This window comes from Centroberyx gerrardi, chromosome 9, assembly GCF_048128805.1.
Source record: "Centroberyx gerrardi isolate f3 chromosome 9, fCenGer3.hap1.cur.20231027, whole genome shotgun sequence".
Lineage (NCBI taxonomy): Eukaryota > Metazoa > Chordata > Actinopteri > Beryciformes > Berycidae > Centroberyx > Centroberyx gerrardi.
The window spans coordinates 11,280,619-11,302,969 of NC_136005.1; the positions used below are offsets into that span (position 1 = coordinate 11,280,619).

General features: G+C 43.3%; 1 protein-coding gene across 1 annotated transcript in view; it reads right to left on the minus strand.

Moving 5' to 3' along the window:
• Positions 1-2,350: 2,350 nt before the first annotated feature.
• Positions 2,351-22,351, minus strand: part of cacna1ea (calcium channel, voltage-dependent, R type, alpha 1E subunit a) — a 64,483-nt gene continuing 44,482 nt past the window's right edge. The window contains exons 24-47 of the mRNA XM_071921764.2: positions 21,830-21,889; positions 21,507-21,613; positions 21,165-21,176; positions 20,365-20,461; positions 18,113-18,273; positions 17,552-17,689; positions 16,589-16,790; positions 15,810-15,974; positions 14,399-14,509; positions 14,214-14,294; positions 13,769-13,954; positions 13,047-13,138; positions 11,847-12,018; positions 11,332-11,459; positions 9,312-9,408; positions 8,362-8,467; positions 8,091-8,198; positions 7,756-7,856; positions 7,422-7,528; positions 7,000-7,165; positions 6,130-6,258; positions 5,666-5,813; positions 4,763-4,944; positions 2,351-4,474 (exon numbers count right to left, since the gene is read on the minus strand). Of these exons, the coding sequence (XP_071777865.2) occupies positions 3,911-4,474; positions 4,763-4,944; positions 5,666-5,813; positions 6,130-6,258; positions 7,000-7,165; positions 7,422-7,528; positions 7,756-7,856; positions 8,091-8,198; positions 8,362-8,467; positions 9,312-9,408; positions 11,332-11,459; positions 11,847-12,018; positions 13,047-13,138; positions 13,769-13,954; positions 14,214-14,294; positions 14,399-14,509; positions 15,810-15,974; positions 16,589-16,790; positions 17,552-17,689; positions 18,113-18,273; positions 20,365-20,461; positions 21,165-21,176; positions 21,507-21,613; positions 21,830-21,889 (3,420 nt within the window). The 3' untranslated portion in view covers positions 2,351-3,910. The remainder of the gene's footprint in view (positions 4,475-4,762; positions 4,945-5,665; positions 5,814-6,129; positions 6,259-6,999; positions 7,166-7,421; positions 7,529-7,755; positions 7,857-8,090; positions 8,199-8,361; positions 8,468-9,311; positions 9,409-11,331; positions 11,460-11,846; positions 12,019-13,046; positions 13,139-13,768; positions 13,955-14,213; positions 14,295-14,398; positions 14,510-15,809; positions 15,975-16,588; positions 16,791-17,551; positions 17,690-18,112; positions 18,274-20,364; positions 20,462-21,164; positions 21,177-21,506; positions 21,614-21,829; positions 21,890-22,351) is intronic.

A 22,351-nucleotide genomic window follows, 5' to 3' on the forward strand; every position in this document is an offset into this window, starting at 1 on the left:
ATCAAACTGATTCTACTCACTGAGGATAGCAGCAAGTTCTTAGGTGTTAGGTTTTAGACTTTAGAAATTCTAAGTTGTTAATAATATGCCATGCATCAAAGTAATAGGTGACATCATCACAGTCTGCCTGATTCATCACTTCTGAGTATCACCAGGATATCAGCAATTAGGCAATCAACAAATAAGTGGTCATACATTTGTCATTTTTGGGCAAAGTAGATGAGTAATGCTCTCAGTAGCGGGTACCAGGCTCAGACAAAAACTTGATTCAAATGTTCATTAGCTACAAGCTGTTCCTATGTGGTGAAAGCAACAATGACGAGGCAACTCCTTGGGCACTGTTGCTTGTCAGAGTTGCCCAAAATGTTGCTTTGTATATCATTGCTTTTGACACTGAATGAACAAATAAGTACATCCTGTGTAAGGTTTTTTCCAGTGGTTTCCAACATAGCTGTCAGATATTTATCTAATCCTGAGGCTTCTTACCTCTCACCCGTGCTGATGGCGTGTTTCCTCTGCCCCTCCCATGATCCTCTGCTTTAGGATGGAGAGGACACCGCCATGGTCTGGCCACTTCCTGAGACAGCCGGTCTGCTTTCACCACAGACAAACAGGCTTGAACCCAGAGCAGCAGGAGCAGCCTGACATGGATTCCTCTGTAATTCCCGTCAGACCGGCCGCAGCTTCTGTCACCCAGACGGAGCCATGAGGAACTCCACATCATGTCCACCTGAGACGGGCAGAGAAGATCAACATCTGCTGGAGACAAGCAGCTGCTGCTAGAGAGGACCAGAGGGGTTGGGCCTCACTGGCATCCCTGTCTTCCCTCCTCCACTCTCTTTCTATCTCCCTCCACACACATGCACACACACACACACACACACACACACAGCTTAAATACTGATCTCTCGTCAACAAACTAGATATCTCACCTACTTCTCTGCTGGGTTTCCCGTCTACTGAACCTTTCTCACCTGGTTATTTTGGGTAGGTACACATATGCGCACATGCACACACTTACACTCACACTCGCTCTCTCTCTCTCTCTCTCACACACACACACACACACCCAAGCACGCTGTCCTTTAGCAGAGTGAGTTCAGCCAAAACTATGAAATCATAAAATACATTTGAAGCATTGTAAAGCCTGTGTGATTTATCCAACCAGGACTCAGGCTGCTATTTTCTTTGTTGCTGACAGCTGAGATTATACAACAGGCAGTTCCAGTCAAGTAATCTGACTGCTCAAAAACATGTTTCAACCATGTGGATAATTCCCTCAGGTACAACTACTCATGTTTTATTGGTAGCTAGCAAGTAAACTTAATGCTTTCTTGTTTTTTAATTTTTCTACTAATTTGGAGAAATATTTTCAGACACACGTTTTATAAAAGCCATGATACCCTTGACTAACTTTACATCTAATATATGACTTTGAAAACTGCTATTGACAAATGAAGCTAATTTTGAAAGAACACAATTGCAGTTACATCAGCCAGTACAGATAAAGACAATTGATCTCTCTTTAATGGTCCTTTAAACAGATATGCAAACACTTCTTCGTCAAAGTCATAGACAGGCATCATGATTAAAATACAATATAAACAGTGCAATAAATTAGACATGGATTTATTTTGTACAGTTTATCCTACATATTTACCAGAAAGCATCTCTATCCAGGAAATCCAGGCTCAACAGGGAAGTCTTTGGGCCGGTTTCCCCAGGCACAGACTAGGCTGCTCTGTACAGATTGATATCGAGGTTAGTCCTAGGCTGTACTGTACATGTTAAGCATGGTCCTAGAGACTGTAATCCTAACCTGTATACTGTAGAAATCAAGCCTTGTACTCAACACACTTCAATGGAGATTTCTCCACTAAAAGAGATATTTTTAGTCCGGGACACTCTGTCTGGACTCCAGCAGGTTTCTGTAAGTGTGACAGAGGGAAATACCTCTCCTGGCCTGTGGAACCTCATTCCAGATATGTCCTATATTCACATTTCAGAAACATGTCAAACTGAACATATTACAATAACACAACAACACATGATATAAATTTACATAAACTATCTTATTTAGGGGGAACAGTAAGTGTTCGAAAGCTGGAATGTTCAAAGATATTGATAGTGAATGCTGGGATTGAAAATAAGAAGCGTAAACATTTCTCTGTCTGGTGTTTGATGAAAAATTACTTTGTTGGTCAAATAGTTTATAAATCCTATATAACGTAATGGAAACAGTAAAATAAGAAAAATCAGGCAGCTCTAAAATAGACACATCTTTCATCATCATCATCATCGTTATCATGATCATTACCATCACGCCAATGGAGATTTACTACAACTCAGAGTTGGAACATAGCAAACACTTTAATACCGGTTTCTACAGACCAAAAAGCAAACCTAGTGCGGTGTGATAGAAATAATGTGCCAATTAACATATAGACAAAACCATAGTGTGCCTGTGATTCTTCTTTTGTAAAAACATCCATGTTGTTGAAATCATTTGCATCACATGTATAAAGGACAGTTAGTTTTCATCATTATCATCATCACACGAAAGAAGGCAACACATCCTGAAGAAGACACATCCTCGGCTCTATGTACAGGAAGAAAAATGGCTTTAGTCGACTCTCTGACTCGGCACCCGGCAGCACACGACATCGACAGTGGTTTTCCAGCACAGGAACATTTACTGTGGAACGAACATCAGTTTGCCTTCACATAGTAACAGGACCCGCACTGTCTGTCCCACAGACGGTCATTATAGTCCATGAACAGAACAGAACAGGCCTGTGTTAGTTCTGCGCTGGTCCAGTCCTTGTGACGGTCTCGTCACGATGAATATCATGCTTACTGACGTCCAGTGTACCAGAAGTGCTAAGAGACTCATCGTCCCTCAGATTTTCACAGATCTTCATTTTGGGTCCAAGATACACCTCTTCGATTTCAGTGGGAATCATATATTATACAGCCGATGCTCCAGTATCCTGAGGCAACACATGTCTCATATACTGTAATCTGGTTAGGGATCTTTAGCATCTTTTTCACACTATAGTGGCGACCTGAACCTGTACTGTGCTCATTGCTATCAGCTGGGGCGTCTCTGGAGGGTTTAGCACAGTTTAGTTTGGTTTGTGTACTATGTTGTAGTGGTTGCTTGGAAATTGACTTCCCATTATGAGTATTTATCCATTAGATATGTGACTGTATAATGCCCGCAGACCATGTGAATGTTCTTGTTGTTGACAGTAAGTTTGGGATGGCTGGTTGCCAGTCATTTACTCAGAATCAACCCCTGTGTTTCATTGCTACTCGTATACCTATGCACAGTAAGGACAGCAACCTTCTCAAATTACCTGGACATCAGAACCAATATGCTAAAATACATTCCTCATATTACAGTTTTACATGCTACTTGTATGTTCACCTACCCGCAATGCACTGATATCGGGTTTCTCGGGTCCAACGAGCAGTTAGGACACCTTGAATCTTCGTTTCACCATATTTTTGTTCAAATAACAATCAAAACACCAACTTGGCACCGCGTGGGTTTGCCTGCAGTCAGCTACTTACAGTACAGTCTGTCTCAGCTTCTTCTCTTGATTTGGCAAACTTTCTCTCTTGAGAGCACACACACACACACACATGGACACACACAAACACACATGCATGTCCATACACGCATGCATGCCACCCGAACCCCTTTGTCAACACACACACATGAACACACACTCACACAAGTCCAAGCATACAGATAAATAGTCCAGGCACTCAGTACTGGCTGTGTAATGCTACTAGTACTGAGACTGTCCAGTTCTCAGAGTCTCTGCTGAGTCTCGTGTGGCGGAGCGGCTCTGAGGTCACCAGTCATTCTGTCCATCCTCTTCCCTCTCTTCTTCTCTGGCTCCTAGCAGCGGTCGTCCTCGTCCGTGTCGCTCAGCAGCTCGCTGGCGCCGACCGGACTGGCCTGGCCCAAGTGCTTGCGGAAATGCCCGTTAGGAACCTGCCAGGAGTGTCTGAGCTGAGGGGCGGAGCTTATGGCGTTGGCCCGTCCCAGGCTGGTTGCCATGGCGGCCTCAAAGGTAAGGGTCTCCTGCTTCTCGCCTGCCTCGCCACTCTGGAAGTCCTCGTGGAACGGGAGGTAGGGCTCTGAGATGTAGCGGTGAGGGGACGAGTGGCTCGCTCCTGAAATCTGACCTCCCTGACCGCCGGACGACCCCTGACCCGCAGCCAGCGGCCCGCCCTCCTTGTCAGCCCTCCACGGGGTCTCTGTCGAGACCCCGGGGCCGTCCTGAGGCTGCGTCCGTCCCTCGGAGGAGGCTGCTGGTGTGGGAGAGGGGTGGGCCTGGCAGACCAGAGGAGAGTAGGAGATGTGAGGCCGCGGGCGAGAGGGAGTCTGGGGCAGCTGGCGCCGACTCCGCGGCGTTCCGGACTCTGAGGCTGAATGGGCGGGGCTGCCTGATGTGTTGACCTGCAAAGAACACACACACACACACAGTTATAATGTCTTTATGCAAGAACAGTACTGTGGAAAGCGCTGGTGTATACTACAACTTTGTTTTGCTTTGTTTAATAAAGTGGATCTCAATCCTTGTCATTGGGACAGACCACTGCAGGTTTTCTATCCTATCAGGTAGTTATCTGCATTCACCTTGCACCCCAAAATAGTGCAAAATAGCCTCTGATTAGACGATTAGAATGAAAACCAGCAGGATTCTGGGTCCCAAGAACTGGGATTGAGAACCGTATGTACTCCCACCTGTCTCTGTAAGGCATGTGTGCGTCCCTCGCTAGGTGAGCGGGACTGTCTCCTCTCTCGCGACTGGTCCTGGCTGCGCTCCTCAGAGTTGCAGCGGGACACGTCAGGAGACAGCAGGTGGCGTCGTTCCTTAGACCGCCCCCGCTCATGAACACCCGCTTCTCTGTGGTTGATTTTGGGGCCTGAGAGTCGAGGTACATTTCAGTCAGTCAAAAAAAAGATCAAGGAAAGAAGACCACCTTCAGTTTTTTGGACCTGCTAGAGAAAAATAATTAGTCCTTGTACGAATACCATGTAATCTGGATTTTATTATTTTGTCATCTGGGTTTAATCAAAGGTACCTAAATCCACCAGTAGCCCAGCTTGGTGTTGAACACATACAAAACAATCAAATTTCCTTCCAAATTTCTAGAACATTTTATTTTCCATAATTTTATATGTTTACATCCAAAATGGCTACCTCAGATCAATATGACACCAGTATTTAAAAACAAAACAAAACAACTGCTATCTCTTGGTGTAGGAAGCACCATAAGGTTTGAACCCCTTAAGGACATAAATCCCATCTCACAGTCAAGAACACTGTGCCATTCTGGATGTTATTGACTAAATTTTTGGATGACCACACATGTAATCCTGTAACCCTGACAAAGGCTTTTGTAGTGTTGGTTTTTAATATTAAAGCTTTATCGATTGTTCTCCAAGAGTAGCTGAATTTTCATGAACCTTCCATGAACCTTTTTACCCTTTGTACTTTCCATAACTTTGCCTGTAAAACAGACACTTTTTTCAATTCCATCACTCTCAGGTTTTCCACAACCACAGAAATCCTGAATAAAGGAGAAGAACCATGAATATAAATTGGACTATAAGTGTTCCAGTGTTGCGGTGCGGGTAACTGACCTCTGTAGCTCCTCTGTCGTGGCCTGTATGTGCGGTCGGGGCTGATTCTCTCCAGAGAGTGTTCCTCCTGCCACAGGCCGTTCACACACTGGTCTCCAATGGTGGAGAAGGAGCGCTTCATCAGCTTACTGTCTGCTGTTGTCCCAGGCTACGTACATGCAACCAGATGAGGAAACACATGACCAACCACGCATGACACCACATACACACACACACAAACACACAGAACACATTATGTGCTGAGAGAACAGTGTCAATTGAAAATATAATTGCTGTTTTAACAAGTCCACACAATCCATTCCAATCCAGTGCAGTAAATTTCCCTGAGGTCTTCAAGTAAGAGAAGCTAATAAGGAGTGTCGACCCGCTGTACCTCATGTAAATTGCTAATTGTTTTATCCTTTGTAAAACACTTTGAGTTGTTGAGTACTATTTAAAAACAGAGTTCATTACGAAGTATTTACCTGTGCATCAACAGCCAGTCTGGGCATGGAGGACGCTCTGATAGACGCTGTCCGCTGAGGCGATCTCACCACTGTGCCGTCCTGCCTGGCCTGCTGCATCACTCGGTTGTACTCCACTACCTCTGGCACCTACGCAAATACCACAGGGGGGCAGGCTGAGTCTCATTCACTTCCCCCACCAATACTGAGGAATCAAACTGGGGACTTTCCAGCCACAAGCCCACTCTAACTTTCAGGCTACGATACCCATAAATGACAACAGAGGACAATGGGCAACCCGAGGATATCTGGGAAGTGAGTAAATTAATCGTCTGACTTAGACTGAGTCATTATGAGGATGCTCTGATGATGGTCTAATAACATAAAGTTTAGTAATAAAGACAGTGTATTGTAAAGAGTTTCTGCATGGAGTCCTTTTTTTCACTCAGTTGATAATATTCTCTCTTTTTGTAGCAGCAAAAGCAGAAAATAATGCAAGACTACTCTATTCATACTGCTAGCAACCACATTGCCGTGTTACTGTCCGATGGTTGATTTGAGCCAGATAATTGCTAGCCATCATGCATAGCGGTGTTTCAGCTTCACTGCTGGTGAGTCATGTTGAACAAAATTTCAGTTTCAGCCAACTTTTCTGTTACAACAAACTAGGAAACAAGACGACGACCAAGGCTGACAACATTTAAATTAAATAAAAACACAATATTTAAGTTCCCATGAAATGAACTCCCATTACTTTTACTTCCTGGAAAACCCTCACTGTCTTAAGTCCCACCCCAACTTCTTGTTTCAACAGGAAATACATCAAATCAAGAAGTAAAGATGGTGTTTCATGGGGTCTTCAATGGAATTCTGTTGAGACCAGGTCATTACCAGTGTGTGTAAGTGGTGGTGTTGGTGATGGTGTGGGTGGTGGTAGTGGTGGTAGGGCAGGTGGTAGTCCTCCTCCTCCTCCTTCTCCTCCATGGTGTGAGCCAGCGGCTGCAGGAACATCTCCTGGGGGGAGATGGGGCTCAGCGCCACAAAGCCTCCTCTGGTGCTGAGGGGAAACACAGAGAGAGACTCAGACAGGGCAACTGCATGACACACACCTCACACACACACACACACACACACACACACACACACACACACACACACACACACTTGTCCATCATTGTTGGTGATGATGCGGGAATACAGGACATATTGGGAACAGCAGAGTGAGTGTCCGGAATCCATTATGCGTAAACAACAACATTCGCATAAAAAAACCACAAGCCAGTATGAAGAGAGACTAAAAGTTGATGGTTTACAGAGCAGATCCGGCACTATGTGTGAGGAATGGCAGGGCTTTGGCACTGCACAGGATTTCTTGAGGCAGAGAGGAGGCGTCCATACGCTGGAACATAGGAGCATGTTTCTGTGGGGAGGAAAAGGCATATAAGAGAGAGATGGGAAATTAAGATATGCTACAAATAGTCTCCTACCATTGCAATGAATAAAGTCAAGTCAAAACTGTTCATAATGCAGTTCAAAAAACAAAATGCTTTCCAAAGCATCCAATTTAAAACAATGGGTAAGTAAGCAAATCACATACTGTATAAAATAAGAATGAAAAGGAGCTAAAAATCCAGATCTGCACAGTACCTGTTCCTCCAGTTGCTGTCGCAGCTTCTTGGCCTTGCTCTGTTTGTAGTAATCCATGATCATCATGGCGGCATAGATCTTTCCTATGGTCATGTCACTGGCTGGAAGGGAGAGAGCAGAGAGAATTTTCAGCAGCAGAAATGATCCATACACTGACACACATAACGCCTCTGGTGGTAGCTAATGTGGATCCATGAAAAAATGAAATAAAATGAAATCAAATTTTACTACTACTTCGACTACTACTACTACTACTACTACTGCTATAAATCATTTAAAACCCTCCAGATATGAAGTAATCTGCTGTTTAGTGGCAGGAGTAATGCTGATGTCACCTTTGTGGATGGGAACCAGCAGGTCCAGCGTCTTCTGAGAGAGGTGAGGCCAGATCACACTGATCTCCTTCTGCAGGTCAATGTCCATCTGACCTCGGTCCTCCCCTCCTGGAAATACACAGCCACACAGTTATACACACAGACACACAGAGAAACACACACACACACACACACACACACACACACACACGTGTGATTTAACTTAATTTCTTTGGACATGGAATCTACACCTGGCTGTCAACGCCTGTCATGTTTTGAGTTTTTCTCTAACCTCTGGCTATCTTGACCTCCAGAGCGGTGCGGATGAGGGCCATGAGGGTGGAGGTGAAGTGGACGGACATCCCTTCATCCACAGGCATGTTCATCAGAACCAGCCTCTGATGGCAGGAGGGAGAGGAGAGACGGTCAGTCACAACCCAGCACCAAACAACAATGATACATACAAAACAAAACTAAAGATACAAGGTAGAAGTGTTCAAATTTATACCATTAACTGACATAGCTGTTTTTGCAAATAGCTGATCTATAAATTCTGTGATTGGTTAGATTCAATTTACTATAGATTCAGTATACTGACTGAAGCCTATGTGTATTGTTTATCTGGTTTGGCAAAACAAAAAGAGACTCACACAGCACACTGTGCAGTAAGAGAATAGCGTTCATCTGCAATGGAACATGCATGCAGGCTAGAAGACTCATACACACAAACAGTCACACACGCACGTTACACACACACACCCACACACTGATGAAACACCGCGCTGAGGCAGGAGGCACATGCAGACAGGTATATGTAAGAAACAGAGAAGGAAGAATGAAAGACATGTAAACATTTGACAGCAAACTTCCACCGATAACAAGTTTTAGCCTTTAGATGTTTAACAACTTGCTCATTAAGGCCTTCTGACTGGCTTCGAAAAATAAATTCCACCAAGCCTCTTTCATCAAATAGCAGCAAACAGATAATGATGTCTAGTTCTCTGCCAAGATGCAAAGCGATACCAAAACAGGCAAATCATTACTATAGCACTCATCCTCTGCCAATGGAAAAAACACTGGAACATAAAACTGTTTAAACAAGCAATACTCCATCATGTAATTAACAGAAAAAAATGCCTTTGCGTATCCAATGTATGACACACAAAATGAGGTTTCACAGTGCTTCTCCTCGTTGATTAAAATATGAAGGCAGTGCCTGTCAATCTCCAGTGTTTCGTCTACCTTATATGCCACCTTGGAGGGGCATTTCTTGCCGAGGCCTAGAGGTGGCGACATGTTGGTCAACATCTCATACATGTCAGTGTAATGGATACGACCACTGGGGGCGCCAGGTAGCCATGAAGATGAGGACAAGAAGGGGGATGAGGAAGAGGAGGAGGAGGAGGAGGAGAGGAGGAGAGGAGAGGAGGAGAAGGAAGAGGGGAGGATGATGAGGGAGAAAGTCAATAACGGTGGAGGAGTCAGGGAGTGCATTCCCAAAGGAATGGAGGAGGAAAAGAACACAGGAGAGGAAAAAGGGTAAAAGAGAGGAACAAAAAATGGAGGAGATAAAAGAGAAAGTATTATTCCATGTCATCAGACAGAAGGAGAGAGTAAAGAAAGAAAAAAAAAACACAGGCTGTATTCTTTCTATGCTGCCAACAGGGCATAGAAATCTGGGAAAGGAGAAAAAACCTTGGACAGGATGAACAAAGGAATGACAGCCTCACTGGATCTGGTGCAAATACCAAATACTTACCTCGTAGATATTCTACGTGTGTGTGTGTGTGTGTGCATGCGTGCATGTGTGTATGTACGTATGTGTGTGTCTAGAGTACTGAATGCCTGCTTTAAGCCAGATCCAATGGGTAGAAAGAGACAGGCTTCCCCCGAATCGCTACACCAAGAGCTTTAAAAGCGAACTTCAAGCGTTTTTAAAGTGCTTTGATAAAATAAATCTTATGCATGTTCACTCAAAAGCCTGGGTGTATTAGGGATGTCCTGTGCCTTAGTACCCTGAGACTGGAGTGTCGTCATTCTTTGACCCAGGCAGAGCTGAGTAACACCCCCAACCCCCCTAAGATCAGGCAGGGTGGTGAGAGTTGGTGAAGGGAAGGACAAGAGGGATAGGAAGGAAGGATCCCACGAGGAAGAGGCAGAGGGGATTTTGTTTGACGTGGGGGAACCAAACCTTGCATGCCACCCTGTGGGGGCAGTTCTTCCCAAAGCCCAGGGGAGGTGAGATAGTGCGTACAACTTTGTACATCTCCTTATAGTGGATCCTACCACTGGAAAGAACATACATGCGTTTAGTTGTGGGTAATTACAGAAGTATAGTCCACAACAAGGCTGGATGAGGCGGAACGGAGGCTGCGTCCTCTGGAGTAAAAAAACACTGAAAAGAATAGTTTCAGGAGTTGACAGCAGCATTAAAACAAAACAATATGAATTAGTGGTGGGCACAGATATGAAAATCCCATATGAATATCAGTTAAATCAACAGAAAATTGTTTATTATTGGTTTTTGTTAAACAATACTTTCTACTGGCTGGTATAATCCTTTTTTGCAGTCACTTGCTCCACATGGTTGATCACCATTAACGTCTGTTGCAACCAGTTCAGATGCTGTTCGCTGACAATGTCTCACCATGCTAGACAGCTACAGTGTGATTGTTCTTCTAATCCTTATGAATAAAGAGACAGAAGAGGTGATAAATTCAAGGCACTGATTTTTTAACAACTTCCCCAAGTGTCTTTCAGACCTTTCCCGAGTTGTTACATAGGCTTGATTAAACTGCAGGGGAGTTAAAGTTCTCAGATATTTTGCTTTTAAAAACCCTGCTATGGAAGCTAAACTGACATATTTTGATATTCATTTTCATACTGATAACAGATATGCCAACCAGAATAAATTCTGTAATATGGTGGTACCCACCACCAGTAATGTGTATTTCATACCGCTGCAACCATACTGTATGCCTTGCTGCCTACAGTGATATAATGTTGGCTGTATATATGTAGAGAGATCTGTATACTCTGCTGTCTATTGAATGTATTGCATTTCCCCTTGAACTGAATGTGAGGTGGGTATGTGTGTTAATAGTGTGTTATTGTACTACCTTGGTAGTGATGTGAGTAATCTGGGGTTTGTTGTCTATGTTTATATTTCAGAGTAAGACTGTAAAACAGTATCATTGGACATCACTGAACACTGGACACTCCCCTCTGGGTTGGTGTAATATAGAGATTGAGAGACACTGACCAGGCGGCGCGGTCATACTCCCCCCAGATCCGCACAAACTCATCCAGGTGGTGGGGCCCCAGGATGGACGAGTCTCTAGTCAGATACTCAAAGTTATCCATGATCACAGCCACAAACAGGTTCAGCATCTGGACAGGAGACAAACGACATGTGTGCGAAGGTAGAAGGTTTCCCTCAGCTTCCCTCAACAGTTTTGAGGAGAAAACATGAACTGAATTCACAAAATATTAGGAATGGTTGGCCTTTCCATGAAATACACTGAAGGTGAATCCGCATGAGAGCTTTGAACCCAACTACTTCAGCTGTAAAGGTTAAAGAAGCATTTGTAAGCTATGAGACAATTGAAACTCATGCTGTGGTTTGCAACTCAATACCAGGTCATTAAAAAATATTGGATGTAGTAAGTGTAGTTAAATCTTTAGACAGACTTGAACAAGGCTGAAATATTAATATGATTACATACAAGTCAGAGATATCTTTGTTGACAACTACAGTAGTTAGTTTGCCTTTCTTACCAGGAAGGAGCTGAAGAAGATGAACGAGACAAAGTAGAAATAGGCAAAGTCCGTCCCACAGGTCCCCTCGTGGTCGGAGGTCAGTGTGTGTGGGATAGATGGGTCCGTCTCACAATGCTGTCCCCCCAGACACGACAGCATGATCTCCTGCCACGACTCCCCGGTGGCGCTCCTGGACACATTCATCACACAACACCCGGATGAGTAATTGATTAGGACCCCAGCCATCCAGCTCACAGTCTATTCTCAATTCTGCCATCTGGAAAGCGCTATCAAAGCATCAGGACTCACACCACCCGCCTCACAGACAGTTTTTACCCTCAGGTGCTCAGAATCATCAGCAGTGGTTGTGCGTTCTGTCACACACACACACACACACACACACACACACACACACACACACACACACACACACACACACACACACACAAAGTAGGGCTGCTTGTTGTTTTGTTGGTCTTTTAATGCCCTTTCATGTCCTTTTTATGCAATCACCGTTTTATTGTTTTTATTATCCTTTTAATGCAGGTATAATGCACCCAGAACGTTTCATACGTACTTGCATGATTTTTTAAGGGCAGAGAGCCAGGTCACAAGCTTTTCATTGCAATGAAATGTACAGACTGTATTTTTTTCAATGCACATGACAATAAACTTGAACTTGAACTTGAACTGGGAGAAATAAGCACAAAGTCAACACTTAGCGCTTTGGCCTAGTTAGCCACTTCAAGGCTTGATCTGCGTCTCCTCATCACCAGATGTAGAACTCTCAAAAGAAGAAGAAGTCTCAGAAGAAGAAGAAGTCTCAAAAGCTGTTTGCCAAGTGGCTGAGTGGTACGCAGCAGCATCTATCACCCCTTGATGCCGAATGACCCCTTGAGTACTTACCTTCTCTTAGCACTGTCACCTAGCAACATCATTCAAAGCGCATTAAAGAATGCTGTTATTTAGCTGGAATCAAGTGTGGTTTGGATCATTGCCAGATCTCAATTTAACCGAGATGTGTAGTGGCTACACTGGATGGTTCAAGCTAAGTGGCCACTGGATCAAGCGCAGTATTGAGTGGCCAAGTGTTCAATTTCAGATTGGACCAAGACTGTCTATGACCCTGTCTAACAGCATGTAGCATCAGTATTGAATAAACAAATACAAGTCCCAAGCTACCTGAAGAATGGGACTGCAGATCCCAGTGTGTCCTACCTGAAGAGCAGCATCAGAGCACCAAAGAAGGTCTTGAAGTTGTTGTGCTGGTTAATGTGAGTCTCCCCATTCAGCTTAATGTTCCCAAACACCTGATTCATACAAGCAAATGAGACAAGGAATGAGACAAAAATTGCTACCAAAACACACAGACAGGCAGATAATCACAGGTAGACAGACAACATGCGGATATACACACACATATCATCGCTTATCAGGTGAAAACCTCCTAACTTTTCATGTTTTAACTTCTTTCATGTATCAACTGAAGGATAATATCTCTCTACAGGATGAGAACAGTCTACAACCCTTGGGCTGATGAAATCCATTCAAAATCAATCAGATAAACTCAAAAATTCATGGAGGTCAAGCTAAAAACAAGGCTACTTTTCTTAGTTCCTGAAAAGACTATATTTTGGAGATACAAGGTTTTTACCAGACAGCAGTAAAAATACATATATGTACAATACATAATAAAAAGCACATGGGTTGCAAAATTGTTTGTATGTTGTCCTATAATAGCTCAGTTGGTAGGGGCATAGCATTAACACCATCACTGTTGAGGGTTTGATTCCCCTTGGGGCCACTCGTGCTAAAGATAAATGCACTCATGGTGCTGTGAGGCACTTCGGATAAAAATGGCCACCAAATGGTAATACGTTAAAAGATGTGTCTGGAGAGAGACAGAGACTGATCACGCATCTGTCTGTGCGCCTCCTGACCTGCATGCCAATGATGGCGTAGATGAAGAAGAGCATGGCGATGAGCAGGCAGACGTAGGGCAAGGCCTTGAAGGACTGCACGAAGGTCCACAGAAGAATCCGGATGGTGTAGCCCTGCCTCAGCAGTTTGATCAGACGAGCCGCTCGGAACAGCTTCAAGAAGCTCATGTTGAACGTATCAACAGACTGGGAGAGGAGAGAAAAGAGAGAGAGATGTTTACTTGTGATGGTGAGTGATGTCAGCCTGACACTGTTACTGCACTGACAGCATCACACTTGATATTCACAGGTACAGCAATGTTCACATAAATACTAAAGAGTGAGGGAAACAGAGAGAGAGAAAAGTACTGTGCAGAGAAGAGGACAATAGGGTATAAACCCATTTTTCTGCACACATTCTACTACACACACTTTCATTCATACTTGTTCATGCTTTTCCTATTACCTGCAAGTCTACCACTATCTCAGTGATGCTGCCCAAAACAGTGATGAAGTCGAAAATGTTCCACGTGTCTCGAAAGTAGTTCTGTAGAAATAGGGAAGAGATGCTATGAGTAATTTCCAAAGGTACAATAGCATGATATGATCTTGAGTTCGCGTGGACACTGTGTTCGGCTCTTTTCCTCTCACCAGAAAGCCAAAGGCCATGATCTTGAGGACACACTCGACGGAGAAGAGAACAGTGAAGGCTGTGTTCAGGTGCTTCAGTACAGCCTCGTACGCTGGCGGGGCCGAGTAATACTGAAAACACAAAGGTAAGAGCTGATAATAAAGCTAAAAATACAAATAATCTGTGTTAGGAATAAAGGATACAACAACGGGTCTGGCTGGCTGGCCTAACAGCAGCTAAAAAAAAAAAGATTGCTTTACACTGGCAGGCCCCGCACTCTCTGCAGAGACAGCAATGGTTACTTACTTTTTTGGACATCCTTCACATGGAACAGTCTGTTGCACAGATGCATGGTGCAAAACATAATAATGTAAATGTTTTCGTGAATGCTGTTGAAAGCATAAAGGTGCTACTCTGCGTTCCTTGGAGGCAACAGGTTTCAGTGTTTCAGTAAAGCATTGGGGAAGTCCTGTAGGAGGGGGGATATGTTTATTTGTCTTATGTCCTGTGAGGAATTATTTGTCCTTTGTGTAAAAGATTTAAATGAACAATAATTTGATCACAAAAAAGGATAAAAAGTGTAATATTCCCTGACTGATTCACTGTACCCCACTGCAGCTCAACCCACCTCATGATAGCGGCGCTCTGATCCGCAGACCTGCACCCTGCTGAGCTGCAGGTTGATGGAAGATTCCTTCAGACCCATAAATAGTGCCTTAGTCTCTGAACCTCTCATCTGTGGCACTATAAAAGGAGTCATTCCTCTGGGGGCGGCAGCCACAGTTAATGAGGTCATGCTAAATAGCAGCCCCTGGACATTATAGATCAATATTTAATACAGGCTGAGTCACCCTGTGCCTGTCTGTCTGCCAGTCTGTCTGTCTGAACAACCAGCACAGCCCAAGAAAAGGCCAGTTCTGGGAATAAATAGCGGTGAGAGGGGGTATGGAAAAAACCCGAAAATATCAGCAACCAGCATCTAGAGGAGAGATCAGCAGACCCAGATGCAAACATCACAGCCCGTGGAAGTGCTGCTGCACAACTAAAAAGGATGTGTCAGTTTCTACACGTCCATGTTTCTAGTTAGGCATGACACATCTTATGGTTACTTTAAAACCAACGTGTTAACAGTCGCACGCCCGTAACAGTGTGTGTTGCTGTTAAACTGTTTATGTATCATTGCTGAGTTGTGTTTTCCCTAATAACAAACATGGATGTGCGGAAAGTGACACCTCATTTTTAAGAGTGACGGCAGAGGGAGAAAGAGGAGATGTAGACTAGATACTAATTTGGTTAAACTTGAGAAGTGGTTGATTTGTCATCTTTTGGTCTCACTGAGCATGGTCCTGTAAAGAAGAGAGCTATTCATCATTATGCCTCTTTCTTCTTTGATTTTGTTTCTTTTTCTTGTTCACTCTTCATCATCCTCACCTTCATCATCAGTACAATGGTGTTGAGAGCGATCATGGCCAGGACGGTGTACTCAAAGGAGGGCGACACCACGAAATGCCACAGACGGTACTGGAAAGTGTGTCGGTTCTGGGGCATGTAGCGGGTCAGGGGCTTGGCGCTGATGGCAAAGTCTATGCACGCCCGCTGAGAACAGAGAGAACAGGAGAGAGAGACAAGAAAGAGAGAGAGAGGCACGAAAAAGTCAACAACACGGCATGGCAGTCTAACAATCTGTGTTTTTTTTTTTATTAAGACAAGATTTTCTGTTTTTCTGTTACTCTTTGCTTGTAAGTCTTCAGGGAGAAACAGATGTTTTCTACAGGGCCATTTATTTATTTTCAAAGAGAGTCTGAGCACATCTCATTCATACTGTCTGCACAGACTAGATGGTGCTTTCACAGCTGCTGCAAATCTTTATTTTGCATAAAGGAGAGAGACAGAGAGAGAGAAAAGGGATAGAAAAACACAATGTAGTTTCTCTTCTTTTAAATGGGAAGAGAATAGACAGCATGGGTCATTATAAGCATAATTCCCTTGTTACATGTGAAGGAGATCTCTGGGATTTTCTTGTCTATTGACCAGGAGTTCCCATATGACTAGTCTCTAACATCATCGGCTGTCAGGGGGAGAAAAGTGTCGTAAAGAGTGTGTTACCTTCCACCTAGCGGACCTGATCACCAGCTAGCACCTACACTGAAGCTGAGAGAGAGAGAGAGAGAGAGTGTTTGCTTTGTCGTGTCTTCATCCATCTCCCTCACCTCATTCTTCTCCAGGCTGCACTCCTCCATCATCTTATCCCCCTGTTCCTGGAAGGTGATGATGATGAGAGCCACGAAGATGTTGACGAAGAAGAAAGGGAAGACAACAAAGTAGATGACGTAGAAGATGGACATCTCCATCCTGTTGCCACGGCTCGGACCTCTGTCCTCCTCCGTCACATCGACAGAGTGCTGCAGGACCCTGGAAGAGCACAGACATAACAATAACAACAACAATATTAATAATAATGATAATGATATAAGCTAAGTCAGCAAGACAGAAACAGCAGAAGAATGTCATTTTATTAAAACAACAGAAATTTACATACAAAAAGACAATAGGCTTGAAAGTCAACTACTAAGTAATTATCAATTTGAAAATGTTTAGCATGTGTTTGAATCCATCAAGGCTTAGCTAGATAGAGGGAAGGCAGACAGCTGAACAGATAGACTGCTTAACATTGGGCATTTCAAACATGTGCAGCAGCCAACCTCATCAGTGCACATATGTGCTACAGCTGCTGTCAATACAACATGCCATCTATTTTATCAGGGCTGGCACAAACTATTCAGGGATTTGGATTTTGGGATTTTGTCCACTGAGGTTGGGTTCAAATACCAGTTTGGTATTTGGTAGAGGCAATCGTTTTTCATTTTTCCACAGCAAAAATCAATTAACTGTAGTTGAATAGTACAACCTTGTAAGCATTTTCAGTGAAATATTGGTGTAACCTTATTATGAGATAATGAAAGGCAAAATCTGTGTTAAATTAATCGCATCAATAAAATTTCCCTCACCAAAGGTCAGATTTGACCATTACCAAAGAGCCAACTGTTCAAAGGTTAATTCATAAACACTAATGAGCCCTCCAGCCTGAGAACTGACATGCAGGGAGGCTCTGAGTGTATTTCCCCATCCAGCATGTGGATTAGCACTTATCCACTCGTTCAGGTCAGACTCACTGTGGCCATCCCTCTCCAGTGGAAACAGTGAAGAGGGTGAGCAGCGCCCAGATGACGTTGTCGTAGTGGAACTCGTGTCTCTTCCAGTCTCTTCTCTTCACCTCCTTCTTATCCTTCCCGTAGTCGATGTAGTAACCCCTAGAGGAGGAACAGGAGACAGTGGAGAACCGGCAGCACTGAACCACAAGGATGCATCAGAAAACATTAAAGAAATGCTAAGAATGATAAAATACAATACAGAGTTTGTGATAATTAAAACAGGTTTAACAGGTTTATTGTCTAGTTTTAGGAGGACAAGGAGCCACAGAGGAAATGCATTGGAAGGAAAGGAATGACTGAATGAATGAATGAATGAATGAAGGAAGGAAGGAAGGAAGGAAAGAAGAACAGAAGGAAGTAAATCAGTAAGAAGGAAGGATGGAAGGCAGAATCGAAGGACAGAAGGAAGGAAGGAACCACTCACCAACCATCCAACCAGCCAATCAACCAATCAACACATGAATCAATGACCAAACAAATTGACAAACTGATAGAAAGGCGGACAAGCGACTGAACACTCACTGGCAGTCCTTCTCTGTATCCTTTGACCCGTCGGTGCAGTAGAAGAACTTCCCCTTGAAGAGCTGCACGGCGATGACGGCGAAGATGAACATGAAGAGCTTGTAGACTATCAGGATGTTGAAGACGTTCTTCAGAGACGTCACCACACAGTCGAACACCGCCTGCAGGAGAGGAGAGGAGAGGAGGGGAGGAGAGAGGAGAGGAGAGGAGAGGAGAGGAGAGAAGACGAGGGGATAGGAGAGGAGAGGAGAGGAGGGGAGAGGAGAAGAGAGGAGAGGAGAGAGAGGGACGGGTGGGATAAAAATCAACGGGATAAGATCAGAGGTTCAAACACTGTAGGGACAATCGAGCGAGGGAAACCAAGAATAACAATCCAGCAGAGGTGGGGACTCGAGTCACATGACTTGGACTCTAGTCAGACTCGAGTCACAATTTTAATTGCTTGAGACTTGACTTGATGCATGAAGAGAAGACTTGATTTGGGTTCCGGTGACTTGGGACGTGATTTTGACTTGTACTTTGACGACTTGAAAAGGTTTCTAAAGTCTTGACAAAAGATCTTGTGTTTGTGTAAATGACTTAGATTAAAAGTGATGAGATTTGTTCCACCAGAAAACTGAATTTAAATTCTATTTTCTGAATTTGTATGGAATGATTAAATTTATTGAAGTTGAAACTGTTTATAGAAATCAAACTCATGATGCTCTTACCAAGTTTTTATCCTATTAAAACCATATTGCATTGAAAAGTCCTAGATATTTAGTTTTCTTTAAGATATTAAATTGATACTGGACTCTTGATTTGTTCTGACTTGACTTGGTGCTCTACATTTAGACTTGAGACTTTACATTAATGACATGGACTTGACTTGGACTTGACTTGGTAATCTACATTTAGACTTGGGACTTGTGCCTGAAGACTTGAGACTGACTTGGGACTCGAGCAAAGTTGACTTGGTCACACGCTCGGGAATCCAGTGTCACAATTATCATGGGAAAAGACAAAACATTGAAATGCATTATTCCCTGTGTGCAGCATGCAACTCCCCTATACCAACCATCTGTAAAAATGGAAATGTATGTGCAGGAAAACCTTAAAGAAAGCTTCGGCATTCACAGATTCCGTTCCCTGACAGTTATTCATTAAGCGATGTTCATGTTCAGCGGCTGTGAAATGTCTGCTATTCGAACGACTTCCTATAAATCTTTATTTCCCGTCCCAGTGAACAGAGAGAGATGTGATGCGCGCTCCGTCACGTCTAGCTCTGACTGTACGTATCAGTCACTCTCCCATGGTGACCACCTGGTATCACACTCCCTCATACAGTAGCACCAACCCCTCCTCCCCCCTCCCCCTCCTTTCTCATTTCCTGCCTTCACTTCTGACAGCTGCAACTCTCCCATCATCCTCTCCTGATTCCACCTCTCCTCTTATTCCCTCTCCTCTCCTCTCCTCTCCTCTCCTCAGTCTCCATTATGTGTTATTTGCTCTCCACTGAGGACCATGTTGTAAATAAGTCTCTTAAATATTTGTGTTATCCAGATGTGAGCATGTGTATGAATATTTTAGCATGTACGCTCTGGTTTACTCAAAATACAAGATAAGTCGAATCACTTCTTATCTCTCCTCTCCTCTCCTCTCCTCTCCTCTCCTCTGCTCTGCTCTGCTCTGCTCTGCTCTGCTCTGCTCTCCCAGCAGACAGACTAGGCGTGAGATCTGGGGATCCCGGCCCTGACAACATCTCTTCATGCTCTGACGCTCACAGTTTATCACCTCATCTGTCTTCTAGTCCTCTAGTCTGTTCTCAGGTCTACAAAAAATGCCAGAAGAAAGAAGAGCTGTCTCAAAAGAAAGGTGGTATGTTTCTCTCTCTCTCTCCCTCTCTGTGTGTGTGTGTGTGTGTGTGTGTGTGTGCATACGCAGAGATGTATGCGTGTCCAAGCCTTATCACACAAAAGCAACATAAATGTGTTTGCAGGCACGTACACACACACACACACACACACAAACATCTTTGATGTGAATTCAGGCAATGAATACAAATGAACTGTGGTCTGCACAAATGGTCAAATGTATGAATGATAAGGGAAGGGAAAAAACTCATGAAAAGAGTGACTTGCACACTGTAGTTAAATGCCAAATACACAGATCCAGGCTTGAGATCTACTATATCTCTATATTTATTCGCCTATAATGTAAACAGAAAAACACACAATTAGTAGGGAAAAAAACTACCAGGATACATCTCTAACCTTCAGTTTGGGAAGTCTCTTGATGGTCTTCAGTGGTCTGAGGACTCGCAGCACTCTGAGAGATTTGATGGTTTTAATGTCGCGTCCTTTGTTGTTTCTGTACAGGAAGACAGACAATGTGAGCCTCATACCACAGCACAATAGTTACAGTATATATTGCATTTTTTGACACCTCTTTTCCCACCTTATTCATCCATCTCTATGTTTCATCTGACATGTTATGCTGATGTTACCAGTGGTGGAAAGAGTACTAGAATGTCCTACTCAAGTAGAAGTTTTGTTACTTTGCTGATATTTTACTGAAGTAGAAGTAAAAGTACCGGTGTAAAAATCTACTAGAGTCTACTAGAGTAAAAGTTACTGAGTTACTTTTTAGAAAAGAGAACGTTGTTACATGTGATCTTTTCCACGCAATTCTAAAAGGACAGGAGTACAGGAGTTGAAACTAGATTCTTTTAATTGGACAAATTGGAAATTACAAAATAATGCGCACAAAGTAAAACCAAATTACTTTACTTACTTTACTGACTGACAGTTCACTGTGAATCGCTCCACAATTTGCCAATTTACGACTGTCCAGTTTTGTTGCTTAATGTGTACTCTGTAATGGCTGTGATTTCAGTAAAAAATGTACTTAAGTAAAAGTAAAATTAAAGTAAAGTACACAAAAAAGCTACTCAATTATAGTAACGTGAGTAAATGTAATTAGTAACTTCCACCCCTGGGTGTTATATTCTGGATATAGTATATGTTTAAAGATGGAATTAGTAATAAGAGAGGTAGACTTGTTTAACTTTTACCCCATCACATTGCTGCCGGTCATTCCCACAGCGGCATCATCCACAGAAGAAGAAAAACAGGAGAGAGAGGGACATGCATATCAACAGCTATAACGGCAGAAACAAAATGGAAGAGATGACTGAACTGCAGAGATTGTGGCCAAGAACATGAAGAGAAAAACTCTGCAAGCGTACAATCAAACATGAAGCCAAAGTCGGGGTGTCGGGTGACTGTAAAGGTGTGAAAGACCTATTTACAACGTGAAAGCCAACCACAATTTGACTTACAATTGATCCCTAGACATTTTTTTTATGTTTAGACATATGATTGGATCATTATTTGAAATGTGTCACGTGACTGACGTGAGGGCGAAGGCCACCAAGGCCCCGACCACGACGATGAAGTCCAGGATGTTCCACAGGTCTCTGAAGTAGGAGCCGTCATGGAGGATCAGACCCTGGTCGATCATCTGAGGACGACACACTCAATTGGAGTGATAATGTAATACAAACTGCTACACAATGGTTAATGCTTTACTATTTATTTTCAGATATTTCATTCATATTAGGATAGATGAACCTTTTGAACAAACCATTACATCTGCACCATTACATCTTTACATGCCATCGATCATCACGATAGTAACTCATCTTCATCATTGCACCATTGACACACAATAACTCACCTTTATAATCATTTCAAAGGTGAAGACTCCAGTGAACACGTAATCGAAATACCGCAGAACCTGTAAAATCAGGGAGTGTGAGACAGAAAGAGTGAAAAAGAGAGAAGATGAGATACAACGTGGACATAACACAGATAATGAAGATGCGTTCTTCACCAAAGAGTTCCTTCTTTTTACTAGTTGCATCGGTTTCATGACCTGAAGGGTTATGTCTCTCAGCTGGTGGTTTAGTATGACAGAATCCCTTCAGCTGATGGTAATACAACACAGTATGATTAGCCTCATTTCACCAATAAGCAACATCATTGCATCTCAGACCCCATTTGCCTCAATCATCAGCAATTTAATTCCCCCCCATCAAGTCACATCAGGAGTCTTTTTGCAAAACGAATTAGGGAAATGTTTTCCTTTTTTTTTTTTGTTCTTTTGCTGCTTAGCGTACCCAAAGCGAGCTACGAGACCCAAGGCACAAATAGATAGTGATTGAAATCTTATCTCAGGAGTTAACAGAATGACACAGGA